The sequence below is a fragment of the Cynoglossus semilaevis genome, chromosome 8 (assembly GCF_000523025.1).
Source record: "Cynoglossus semilaevis isolate Cse_v1.0 chromosome 8, Cse_v1.0, whole genome shotgun sequence".
Classification (NCBI taxonomy): domain Eukaryota; kingdom Metazoa; phylum Chordata; class Actinopteri; order Pleuronectiformes; family Cynoglossidae; genus Cynoglossus; species Cynoglossus semilaevis.
Window position 1 is genome coordinate 27,037,805 of NC_024314.1, and position 12,346 is coordinate 27,050,150.

The window sequence follows — 12,346 nt, forward strand, 5'->3', positions numbered from 1 at the left end:
AGTATTTAAATTTGTGGGGGTGTGGGTCAGGGGGGCGTGAGAACATTTCTGTCCCCAAGGGGGAGCATGACTGAAAATAATTCTGAACCACTGTTTTAACCAAACAATGACAAAGAGCAGAGGAACAACATGGCCGACTGACGTCCTCTCCAGCACCAACACTGTGTATGTTTCTACATGTGTGAGTGTGTGGTTAAAGATCAGGATGTTTCCCAACGCCTCCACAGAGCAGCCATTCATACATTAAGTCCCTGAGTTATTCTGGGCTGCAGACAGTCGCTGTGTCAACAATGGCTCTGTTTGTTTGTCATTAAGAGACCTGTTTTAGGCAATTAGGCAAAACTCAAGCGTGAAAGTTAAAGAACTAGTGAGGCTGACGGATATTTGTGGAGCAGGAAACTCACGTGCTCACGTCACATGTACTCTACACACATACACTATAAATATCCTCTTTTTCTGTGGGAACCTACAAAATGTAAGAACAGCTGACCCCTGAGGCCCAATTTCTATAACGCAAAGTGGACCGTAGCCCATTAAATTTTAGAAGTCGGGACGTACCAACCCAAAAAAATACCACGCAATGTTTGTTTTTGTCTTTTCAAAAACGTCTCCATACTTTTTGCTACAGCTAGCCTAGAGAAGAAGTCTTCTTCTCTGTAACTGAGTCATCATTACTGCCACCATGTGGTCAAAAGTTGCATTGTAACGGAGTTCTGATAACATATCTGTGGCGTATTCCCGCAGCCCTCGCAGCCTACAAGAGGAAAACGGAACTTCTCGTGGCCCTCCAGCTGGCACTGGCAGACCAGGTTTTGGGCCGTGGCCCCATGATTAAGAACCACTGCCGTAGACCTGATTTAGAGTGGACAGTATTTGTCTATTTTACAGTTGTTTTTGTAACTTTGTAACTTCATTTTTTTTCCTCAGATTTTTCTGCAGGTTTTTTTTTTGTTTTTCTTTTCAAACTTTTCAAACCGACTCCTACTTTAAAGAAGTCACAGCTCACTCCATTACTGATCCTACCTCCCTCTCTGGTGACTATATGGTAGAGGTTGACTATGTCCAAAATGGCCTCCAGGTCCTTGTCAGACAGTCCTCTGGAGGCCATGTCCTCCATCGAGTCTGGGTAGATCACCTGGTCCCGCAGTGACCCCATGGACATGTACGGCCTGGAGAAAAAAATAAAATAAATAAAAGACCACACACACACACACTTTGTAAACCCTTTCATTTGATTGCTTGCTGCTGACACCGGACACCAGCGTCAGCTGACACACAGTGTGACGTTTACTTTAAGACACGTGTGGAATTGTGGGTAAAAAGAAGAAGCTTCTGCCGTTCCCGCTGCAGGTGACGGACAGGTTTGTGTTACAGCTGCCAGGTGGCAGTCTCGTCCAATGTATAAAATATTTACCGCGCTGCAGGAGGGACTCTGCTGACTCAGCACAGCTTAATCGCAGTGGCTAGTGTTACGGAGATTTGAACTGCTCTACTTCAGGTCACGTTCTGGATATCTGACGGTTAACTCTGTCTCGAGTACAATTTCTGTAGATCTCACCTGAGCTGACGTAAATGCAGAAAAAAGAGGAAAAAAAAGCTGACTGAACTGTGTAGTTATAAAGCAAGAAGTTACTGTAATATCGTTGACAAATTTAAAACTAATTTTATGACATCACACAGTTATAAATCAGTCATTTCTTTCCCATTTAGGCGTGACAAAAAAGATAATGCTGTGCCCCCTACTGGAAACCAAGTAATTTAGGGATCAGTCAGTGACTTTTACTATTAGTATGCACTACTGTGCTAGTATAGTACATTGATACAATAGGATACAATAATAATAGTAGAATAAGTAGTAGTAGTAGTGGTTGTAGTAGTAGTAGTAGTGGTAATAGTAGTGGTAGTAGGAGTAGTAGTAATGGTAGTAGTAGTAGTAGTGATGGTAGTAGTAGTAATAGTAGTGGTAGTAGTAGTAGTAGTAGTAGTAGTATCAAACACAAGAGCAACTCAAGTGTAAAACAGAAGTGCTCTTCTATTCCAGACCTTACGGTTTGTTTGTTTTTTCCTATACATTCATATAAATGGAACCTTGGTTGTTTTTTAACGGTTGTAAATATTTCACAGTGAGCAGCGCTCTGGTCTCTCCCTGCACATGTGACACACAGACACACACACAGGTCAGGTTACTGAGGATTAGATGACCAGCAGACTTCACTAATACAACAATCAAACCCTACTGTTGATTCAGGAATTACTGTGGTGGTGTGCGTGACTGTGTGTGTGTGAGACTGTGTGTTTACCTCTGAGGGATGTAGAACATGTGCTGAGGGGAGGGTTTGTGTAAGCGTCCACCGTAAACAGGCCACAGACCACTGAGGATCCTGAAGAGGGAGCTCTTACCGCAGCCGTTAGGCCCCGTGATCAGCAGGTGCATTCCCTCCTCCACCTGAAACACACACAGATCCACCTCTGTGGATTATTACTGGAACACAAAGAGTTAAAAACTCCATACAGTTGTTTTTCTACAGTAGAAGGGCAGGCCTACAGCACACGTTTGTTTTTGGATGTGAATTTTTCAGACGTGTTAAGACTTGTGTCGCTGCCGTCTGGTAAATATTTGACACCGTCTGTCTCTGCATCTGTCAAAGGTTCAGATGTTTGATCTGTCAGGGGTTTTTCAACCACCTTTGAATATCAGAAAAGAAAACATCCAGGCTTGTTTTTTTTAAAAAAAAAAGGTTGAAGATTGATTAACATTTTAATCTTTATTTCTTTCCCCAAATATTTACTTGCCAACTGTATCAAACCTGACCACAGGGCGACGTCTCACCTTAAGGTTCAGGCAAGACACCACTACGTCCCCGTTGGGTGTAATAATGGGTACACTTTCACACACAATGCCCTGGTCCACATCTATGACTTCACCTGGAGACAAAAGGAGAGAAAGAGAGAGAGACATTGAGATGACTGCACACATACATACTGCGACCAGAGGATGAAAAAGAAGATTTTGATTTTTAAAATAACACTTTATTAACAGTACGTGTAAAAAACACTACAAACACACCGTGTTTAGAAGAAGGTAGTTTGTAGTGACCAGAGACCCCTACCCTTTATCTCCAGGGGTCCGTCGATGTGCAGCTCAGGTTTGCTCTTCTTCTCTGCTCTGGTGGCCTCCGACAGAGAGGAGCGTTTGTAGACGCCCCTCTGAACGTCCTCAAACACCGCCAACATGTTGTGGACCCTGGCAGTGTAGCCCGCCAACTCTGTGACCTGTCCCCAAACACACACACAGACACAGGGGTCAAAGGTCATCCTCTGCTTAATTTCTGAAAAAAAAAAAGTGTGTGTGTAAGCCATGACCTCCGACGAGGACAGTAGACGAGAGGGGACGTTTAGAGTGTTTTGTCTTTCAATCCAAAAACAAATTTTAAAAATGAAGATAAAATCCTGAACCAAACAACCCCGTCCCTGGAGACTCTCCCCTGCAGTGACACTGTTGACACAGCTTGATGTTATTAAACTGCAAAAGTGAATTCTGGGAAGCAACAGGCAGCGTGTGGTCCAGCAGAATGAAGAGGAAGGAAAAATAAAAAATGAACTCAAAAGGAAAGTAAAAAAAAACAGCTAGTTAGAGCTTAACTGGTTTAATTAATTTAATGAAAATGTAACGTACTCACGTTACATTTTCCTAGAAAAAAATAAAAAGAGGAGGTGAGGCAGAGAGAAGAAGAGTGAGGAAGAGAGGGATGGAGGGAGGAAGACGGGGGGGGGTAGTGCTGCGAAGTAAGGAAGAGATGCAGAAGAGTGGGCTGAAAAGATCAACAGATGGGAGGATTATTCACAACCAGGCTAAGCTTCAACAGAGTTCTGGACACACACAGGAAGAGGGAGAGTGACAGAGAGAGAGGGAGGGCGAGGGAGAGAGAGAGAGAAAGGGATGATTGACCTGCAGTGATACTCCATCTAGGAAATGCCTATTACAGATCTCTGCATTCAGTCCTTCTCCACCAATCAGAGCTCAGCTGAGCTGCACACACACACAACGAGCTGTGACCTCATTTACTGGTATAAAGTTATATATAAAGACATTCTTATCAAAGCCAAAGAGAAGGAAAAAAAAAAAAACCCACCACACGGCACACGAGCCAACAGTTGAGTCACCAGCTCCGACAGGCTGAGACACAGCTCTGTTTCGAACGCTCACACGTTCAGACAAAGAAAACACAGCAGGAAGAGTGTCAGACTGAAGAGTCAGACTGAGGAGTTTGAACACTGCCTCAGGAATGTGTTTCATACGTGGGCCTTTTGAATGGAACACACATGCACACACATGTATGTATCTAGGAATGTGTTTCATACGTGGGCCTTTTAAATGGAACACACATGCACATACACACGCACGTATGTATCCAGGACTGACAAGTGAGGGCTTGATGCTGCTGCTAAGAGCTAAGAGCTAAGAGCTAAGAGCTAAGAGCAGGCTGAAGCTCACAGCTGACAGGTGTGAAGACGGCGACACATCAGTGAAATTCAAGGTTTCTCGCGACGTTGAAAATGTTTGGTCTTTCTCTAGGAGTGTGTTGACATTTTAAGGCTTTGGATGGTGTAGCTCAGGCATGGGCAAACTATGGCTCGGGGGCCGGATGCAGCACAATTTGTGTCCAAATTATGTTTTTATTATCATTATACTTCTGCCTTTTCCCTGTAATGCCCGCATTTCTCCACAGATGGCGTAGAAAAGGCTTAAAGCATTTTAGCATTTTAGACTTTGTGACTTTTACATGTCATTTGTTTTATTTCTATGCAAATGCTCTGTCTATCTGTCTCCTGATGTCAAATTTTAGGGCCCGCGAGTCAAAACGTTTGCCCACGCCTGGTGTAGATGGTTAAAAAAAAAATAGACGTAGTCACACAGCTGAAGAAACAAAGCCCTACATCAGGGGTCACGACTGGATTTGTGAGAGGTCCAAGAATGTAACAGTTGACGGTCACTGGCCTACAACGTCCTTTCTTTCAAGCCTTAGCTTTATGTCTTTATTAATACAACATGATGTCATTTTTGGACCAATCAAATTACAAGAATTAAATTATATAGTCTGATTAATCAAAGGGGAACTGTGGATTAATCCCAATTAATCGTGATTAATTGAGCAGTTGATGTAAATCTCGATTAATCGCGATTAATTGAGATGTACTTTAACATTGTCATATAGAACAAAAACATGCTTTTCTGTATATGCTGGGACAGAAAGACAGGTAACATCCAAATTAAATTAATCCAAATTATTGTTTGAAAACAGTGATCAACAATTCGTCAAAGTCTTTTGGTCTCAATTTAACTTCAGTTTTGATGTCTGTAATTTACACCACAAAGGAATCTGGAATCTGGAACAAACATAGTGTTCCAGACAAGGTCGTAATCCATCTTAAAACCTACTTTTGCCAAATTCAGCCTAAGTGTTTCTCACCTCTTTGTAGGACGACATGATCCTCTCGATGGCGTCGGCTCCTGAGGCTAAGAGGTTCCGAGCGGTGGTAAAAGCTTCTGTACGCTCACTCACCATCACCTGTGTCTGGCCGTCTGCTGTTTCTGCAGGATGTGAAAAAGTATGGGTAAAAGTTTTTTCTTTTCTTTTTTTTAACATTTTAATATTATACCTGAATCATTTTTTTAGGTCACACTCCATCTCTTTGCTGTGGTTTTTTCGTAAACGGCAGGGCCTCAAACAATGGGACTCAGTTCCTCAATACTGACTGAAATGTCATAATGAATGTGTGGGTGGCAGTTTGTATCCTGCACATGCTAATCAGCTGCTGTGCTAAGAGGAAGCAGTAGCTGCTGGTTTAGAAATGCTAATGTGCCCAGTGTGAATCGCTCTTACATCACTAACACCCCACAGGCCACGGGGGGAAGGGCGGGGGGTGGAGGGGTTCATGAGCTGCTTTTTGTTTAACTTCCACTCAGAGCCCAGACTGGGGTTATTATTACTCTGTGATGCCAAACGTGCGATTGCATTTATATTGTTCAAAATTGCCTTTTTGTGATGCAACGACGATATTAAAAATGATACGCTTAATCAGTCTGACCTGAAACTAAAAAACTGCCAGATTAGTGAACTCCTTCTTCTGAAAGGAATTCTGTAAAAATATATAAAGATAAGTATTTTTTTTTCTATAGTAGTATGGAAAATATTATAGGTATTTATGCAAAGTAAACACATATTTGTGTACTGATGTAAATGTTGAGACCTTTCTGTAGTTCGGCGCGTTTAAAAAAAACAAAAAAAGTTGAGACCTTTCTGTAGTTCGGCGCGTGTTTAAAAAAAACAAAAAAAAAACCATTTGGTTATTAATAAAGGCATTTTTAAAGCACCTCTGAAAATAAGAGAGAAAAGATGAGTATGATTCTTAAAAAGTAAATGAAAATACAAAAAAAGTCATCAAATAAGACTGAATTTTTATAAGGAAACTAGAAATGGATGTTAAACAAAAATCTGCAGTTAGATAAAAAAAAGAAGTCTGTGGCTGTAAATAACGTCTTCTAAAACTTCTCTTTGAGAAATTCAGACTTTTCATGGAGTGGCTACTAACCAGCTAACTAACCAGCTATGCTAGGTCTGAATAATATGAACATATTACTCTCCTCAACATCTGACGTCTGTTAGTAACATTTAACCCCTTCATGGTCAATGTTAACATTAACTGTTTGTACAACAGTAATTAATAAAACACTTTTTCATTTCCGTCTCTAAATTAAGCAACGTGCAAAATTCGGACAGGGACAAACATAGCACACCCGCACACTAGGGTTCGTGAACGTTTTCACTATGTTGTTCAATTTAATTAATTAATTAATATCATGAAGTCATTGTATATTTGCGAAAGAGTACCGGATGTTCTGTACCCAAACACCTGGGTGTGGACTTCAGTATTAATTATTAATTATTCGTGTCTTTATTTATTTACTATAACAAGCGTCTTTCTTACCATTGTCAGCGAAGCCAGTGGCGGTGATGATGGGGACGGCGACCATGACGAGGCCGCTGCCGCTCCACACGTACTTCATGAGGAACTGCTCGATCATGATGTACCAGAGGCGCTTGGACAAGATCAGGTTCATCTGCTCGGCCAGCGCACGGTAGCACTTCTGCAGCTGACGCATCTCCACCTGCAGCGGAGCAGAACATGAAACAGAACACTGTGGAGACTGTGTCTAACAGAACTATCGTCATGGAAGTGTGTGACGCGCTGACCGATGCTCTTAAAACCCACATGACACAGATTACTTTTACAAAGTTGAAAATGTCCGTCTGTAATGAGCGTCTGTAGCAACAACCATACAAAAAAATACAGAAAAAATATTCAGTGTGCAAATTGTGCTTTTCACCACAACACTTTTTTCCTCAAGTATTACTTCAATACAGAACAAGTTAGAGGGAGCTAACGCTAGCTACGGTAGTCCTGGTACAGACAGACAGTCCAGCTGATCCACAACAGACAAGGTGACAAGGTTCACAGCCAAAAATATCATAAAATGTTAAATATAATAGCAGTAATTCACTGTATGTCCACTAGTTTATTCAGTAACAAAACTAAATTAGTTTGAACTGGAATACTTGGTGTTTGATAAAAATACAATTACTTGTAAAGCCCCTAATTACCATCAAAGGTTTGAAGATGATATAATATCGTTGTTGTTTTCTATTGTTTTCTGTTGGGGTGGCCCAGGGCCCTGAATAAGCTAGGACCACCACTGCTCACCTTGTGACCCCGGTAAAAAGCTATTTCTTCAGCGTTAGCGATGATTCTCGAGTGTACATAGCGCAGGTATCCTTTCCTGTGAGCCTCCTCTGCCACCAGTTTCCCAAACCTGGGAGAACAGGCGCGCAGAACTTTCGCGGTGGCGAACACCACCAGCCCGGCCAGCAGGGTTGGCCCGGTGGCGTTGGCCCCCCTGGACCGGGCAGTCTCGATCAGGGTGTAAGAGGTCAGCATCACATCCAGGATGGGCTTGGTGAGGTTGGAGTAAAGGTGAGCCACAGACTGGGAAAACATCATGACGTCCTCGGTGAGAGACTGGTCCGGGTTGGCCAGTCGCCCGTCCATGTTGCTGACTCTGTAATAGGTCTGATCCGTGAAGTAGGTCCGGTACGCGTGATTCACCAGCCGGGTGCGGAAGGCCAGAGCCAGCTTGCCCTCCAGGTACCGGATGGCGCTGTTGACGAACGTGGCCGGTATGGCGATGAGGACCCATTTGATCAGCTGGATGATGAAGCGCTTCGGTTTCTTCTCCACGATCGTCTTCACGATCTTACCGTCCAAGCCTGCCACGTAAATTGACAGAAATGTCCTGGATATCAGAGCCAGAGAGTGCAGTGAGAGCAGACCCAGCTCTTTGGACACGAGCCTGGGGAAGAGGATTTTACCCAGTTCCAGGATCTGCTTAAAAAACGCAGCGTTGACAGCCGGCGAAGCCTTCCTGTACTCGATCTGTGCATCCCCCGGGCAGGTAGATCCGTTCTGCGCCCTGGAGCTCCGGTGGTTCTGACCGGGATCTTTGCCTCTGTGGAGCTGCCTGATGATGATGGGATACAGGGTTTTGATGCCGTATGCAGCAGCCGCAAGATACACGGCTCGTTTCGCTGCAGCCGTGCGGTCCCATTTCACTTTGGACGCCGCATCCAGGATGTTGGACATATTTTCGGATGTTATTGGTCTCTGCTGGCGGTCCTCGAATCAGCCATCCCCCGCGGTCGAGTCACCGGGTTGAAGAGAGAGAAGAGACGGACTACCGTAGGCTGATTGATGCGGCGAAAGCTCGGAACATGGACTGTTGCATCCTACTCGTTTTAGCGTCCGGCGTCAGGCTTGCTACGAGAGGCAGAAGCCCTTCCGGTTGTATCTGTCAAAATAAAAGCTTGACGCCCAGACACAAGACATGGGGAGCAGTGAGAAAAAAGACCAAAGACAATAAATTAAAAGAAAAAAGGTACAGACTGATAGTGTAAGGAATATCTCCTGTTTCTAAAAGTCAAGTAAACATAATAATGACCGATCGGAGAAACAGAGCAATTTTATTATACATACTATATAGTCATCACACGATCTGTGGGCTCCCTCTAGTGGTATGAGTGGAAACCAGACCTATTTTTCTTTTAAACAAAGTATCTTCGTCTTTGTTAGAAAAAAACAAAAAAACAGAACAAAACGGTCTTACATGCTTATTTATAAACAAAAAAGTACTTCATATATTACCACGTAGTTACTATACATTTTTGCGCTTTCCATTTCCAATGCATATTTAATAACATAATTGTTCACATCTACTCCTGACTTAGAATAATAAACCTAATTGTTTTATTATAATGCAGGGTGTTGACAACAACAATGCTGGTTTACAAACGTATATAAAAACATATACAAATTTAACAGAAATCAAAAAAGTTAGCAGAACACAGAAAAAAACTTCAGAACTGAGAAAAAATGTTGGATGATGAACATATATTTTCTTAAAGTACTTTTACAATATTTAAAATTCAAATATACTGTTAGAATTAAATAAACAGTTACTCAAACTTGTTATTATTGCAAATATGATTTATTTATCTATACTGACAAAAAATAAAGAAATAAAAATAGTACAATAGTACTGTTCCATAAACAGTACGACTGTATATATTTAAATAGATTATATTCTCTTTCTAGTTGTTTTTTTCTATACGTATACTGTGCGCACCTATTCTTTTATCATTATTTGTGTTTTTACTAAATTTTAACTTTTTCCTTGCTGTGAAAGAAACATTTAAATACGTTTTTAACCACTATCCACCACCTAGTCCGTTTACATTTGAGGCTAAAGGATGTTTATAGGTGAACATTTCTGGGTGCCACCCGCCAGGATAGTGCTTGTCTCGCGTTAGCATTAGCAGTGGCTAGCCGGCGAACAGTGTTAATTTGTTTCTAGATTTTAAAAAGTACACATAAAAAACAACGGTGTTGTCTTTTAAACAAATACTCCTTAAGTTATCATATATACACAGCCGTTTGAAATGAACTGGGTCGGAGGTTCAAGGTAAGAATTATAAAATGTAAATTAGCTGCCGCACTAACGTTAGCATTTGCCGCCGTATGCTAATGCAGTTAGCCTGTCTCTGTGTGTGCTATTCATACTCACAGGAACAGACTGGCGATGAAGGATGATGCCAAGAAGCAAAGGGTGACGTTATTAAAAAAAAACAAAACAAATATATATAATAAAAATTACACATAAAACCACAACAGTTCTGGTTTGGTATATATGTTTCCTTCTGAACAATAAATACTGAAGCTGTTGTCTGTGTTTACAGGACTTTTTTGAAAAGAGGAGAATGCAAAAGAAATTGAAAAATTTAGGACTCTCTCTGCCCACATCTGCTGGAGGTTCCAGTCCAGGTTCTGCCAGCATGGACCTGGTGACTCTGTTTATTGTCAACCAAATTGCCACCAAAAAAGAAAGTAATGGTGAGGGAACTTATTCAACGTTGCGCTTAAATATTTCAAGATGAGAAATGGACTACAATTATTTATTAAATAGATAATAAACTGTCAAACAGTTGAACAAATAAACAAAATAAAAGTAAACAATGTAGCTCTCTCCACACTTTTTAGTGCCTGAATGTAACTAAATAACATTGTAATGTGTTAACATTTTTTTTTGTCAGATAATCCAAAAGTGCCAGTGTTTGGAGGCAGCAGCAGAAAAGGGTCAAGTCACCAAAACAAGCCACTGGTGCTTCCAATGAGCCCCTGTTCTCCGTCACAGCTGAGTCTTGTCGACAGCCCCTACAGGTAGCATTAGCATATTAGCACATTCAAAATGGCAAAAAAATGTCATTTATCATCTTAAATGTACTAATATGACTTTACTAATAAAGACAATCTGGAACACTGTTAATGGATAATTATTTTGGTTGTAAATCCGAAATTCATTTTCAACCGTAATCTCTTTTTATGTCTTATGTTCTTTGTCGAAAACACAGTTCCCAGAGGATGAGAAAAGGCAGGACCATTATTCCCCCAGGATTTAAATGTCACCAGGTGAATTTCACAATTTTATGGCTGTACCTAATTACAACCCAGCATGTAGGAGAGCCACAGTTTTAGAGGCACACCTTTAATCTCTGCGTCAATGAGAATTAGCCACACATAAGTCATATTTTGACTTACATTTTATAAATGAGAATATAATATATTTTCCCCACAAGTTGTCACCAGTGATGGAGTCAGGCTTCTCTGACAACAGTGCATCTGATTATGTGCAGCCCAAAGCAGACACCCTCAGCCCCTTCTCCTCCACTTCGTTGTCCCCTTCCGGCCTCGGAGGTACTGTTGAAGTATTTTAGATTTAGATCAGACACACTACATGATAAGAAGTACTTTTTATCACAAAAATGTCAGAATGATGTCACAAATGAGGACTCTCCCCAGGAGTGTTCTCTCTGCAACTGAATCATCAGCAGACACAGCTTCTTCCTCCTTCTCCTCCTCCACCTTTTTGGGACACAGTCCTTCTCCTCCTCCTCCTCCTCCACCTTTTTGGGACACACCAGCACCGGAGCGAACAAATGTTCATGTAAGTATCATGGTAGAAATAAAATCACAGTGGCACTGTGGTAAGAACTATCTCTGTTTCATCTTGCTTGCTGTCAGCCAGGGGTCTCAACCTCTCACCCATGGGCCAGAAGTGGCCGGGCCATACTACATATCACCTCTCACCCATGGGCCAGAAGTGGCCCATGAACCCTGCATATCCGGGCCATACTACATATAAAAAAATACTGTAGTTCTTTACTGCGATGTTTTTGCTTTTTTTTGTAACATTCAATCATTGGTGTGACCCTCCAGTGAGGTAATGGTGGCAGGTTAAGCTGTTAACTAAGCTTGGTTGTTTAAGAGTACCAGTGTTTGCCTCAAATGTTTTCGTTAGCCTTGTTCCCAGTCCACAGGTACGGCAGAGGGCATGCCCTGGTTGTTTGGATCAAATCCACCACTCCAACTGGAGACACCCACAGCAGCTCAGGTCCTGTTTGGAAGTCCACACATACAGTAGGTCAACAGGTCAACCAGCAGCAGTAACCAGTTATTTTGTAACTAAAAACAAATGCGTCTCAGCATGAACAGTATGAATGACGTTGGAGACCATCCGAGAAGCCAGGCCTGTTTTTCCTTGACCCAGTTGGAGGAGACGGACTTCACCCTCAACCAGTCAGAAACTGAACAGCAGTTTGAAGACAAAGTGTTCAGTGGCTTCTCTGATGAATTTGGAGAGAAAGATGGTAAATGTCGCTTTCAAAACAGACACTAA

General features: G+C 41.9%; 2 protein-coding genes across 2 annotated transcripts; one reads left to right on the plus strand and one right to left on the minus strand.

Annotated features, from left to right (window-relative positions):
- Nucleotides 1-24: 24 nt before the first annotated feature.
- Nucleotides 25-9,175, minus strand: abcd2 (ATP-binding cassette, sub-family D (ALD), member 2). The gene is made up of 7 exons (XM_017033968.2): nt 7,765-9,175; nt 6,991-7,171; nt 5,472-5,593; nt 3,111-3,273; nt 2,831-2,925; nt 2,301-2,446; nt 25-1,169 (listed from the first exon to the last, which is right to left on the minus strand). Exons 1-7 carry the CDS (start codon nt 8,698-8,700, stop codon nt 911-913), a joined length of 1,902 nt encoding a protein of 633 aa, XP_016889457.1. The 5' UTR covers nt 8,701-9,175; the 3' UTR covers nt 25-910.
- A 329-nt stretch (nt 9,176-9,504) lies between these two features.
- redic1 (regulator of DNA class I crossover intermediates 1) lies at nt 9,505-12,346 on the plus strand. The gene is made up of 8 exons (XM_025057157.1): nt 9,505-10,075; nt 10,180-10,219; nt 10,350-10,503; nt 10,704-10,830; nt 11,022-11,079; nt 11,304-11,364; nt 11,470-11,614; nt 12,154-12,346. Exons 1-8 carry the CDS (start codon nt 10,053-10,055, stop codon nt 12,344-12,346), a joined length of 801 nt encoding a protein of 266 aa, XP_024912925.1. The 5' UTR covers nt 9,505-10,052.

Bases quoted from the DNA above. Each gene is read 5' to 3' on its own strand.
- abcd2 (XM_017033968.2), bottom strand. From the start codon at position 8,700: ATGTCCAACATCCTGGATGCGGCGTCCAAAGTGAAATGGGACCGCACG. The intron at 7,172-7,764 runs GTGAGCAGTGGT...GCTCCGCTGCAG, and splicing joins CTTTTTACCGGGGTCACAAG to GTGGAGATGCGTCAGCTGCA. The intron at 5,594-6,990 runs GTAAGAAAGACG...CACATCCTGCAG, and splicing joins CACTGGCTTCGCTGACAATG to AAACAGCAGACGGCCAGACA.
- redic1 (XM_025057157.1), top strand. From the start codon at position 10,053: ATGAACTGGGTCGGAGGTTCAAG. The intron at 10,076-10,179 runs GTAAGAATTATA...TCATACTCACAG, and splicing joins AACTGGGTCGGAGGTTCAAG to GAACAGACTGGCGATGAAGG. The intron at 10,831-11,021 runs GTAGCATTAGCA...TCGAAAACACAG, and splicing joins CTTGTCGACAGCCCCTACAG to TTCCCAGAGGATGAGAAAAG.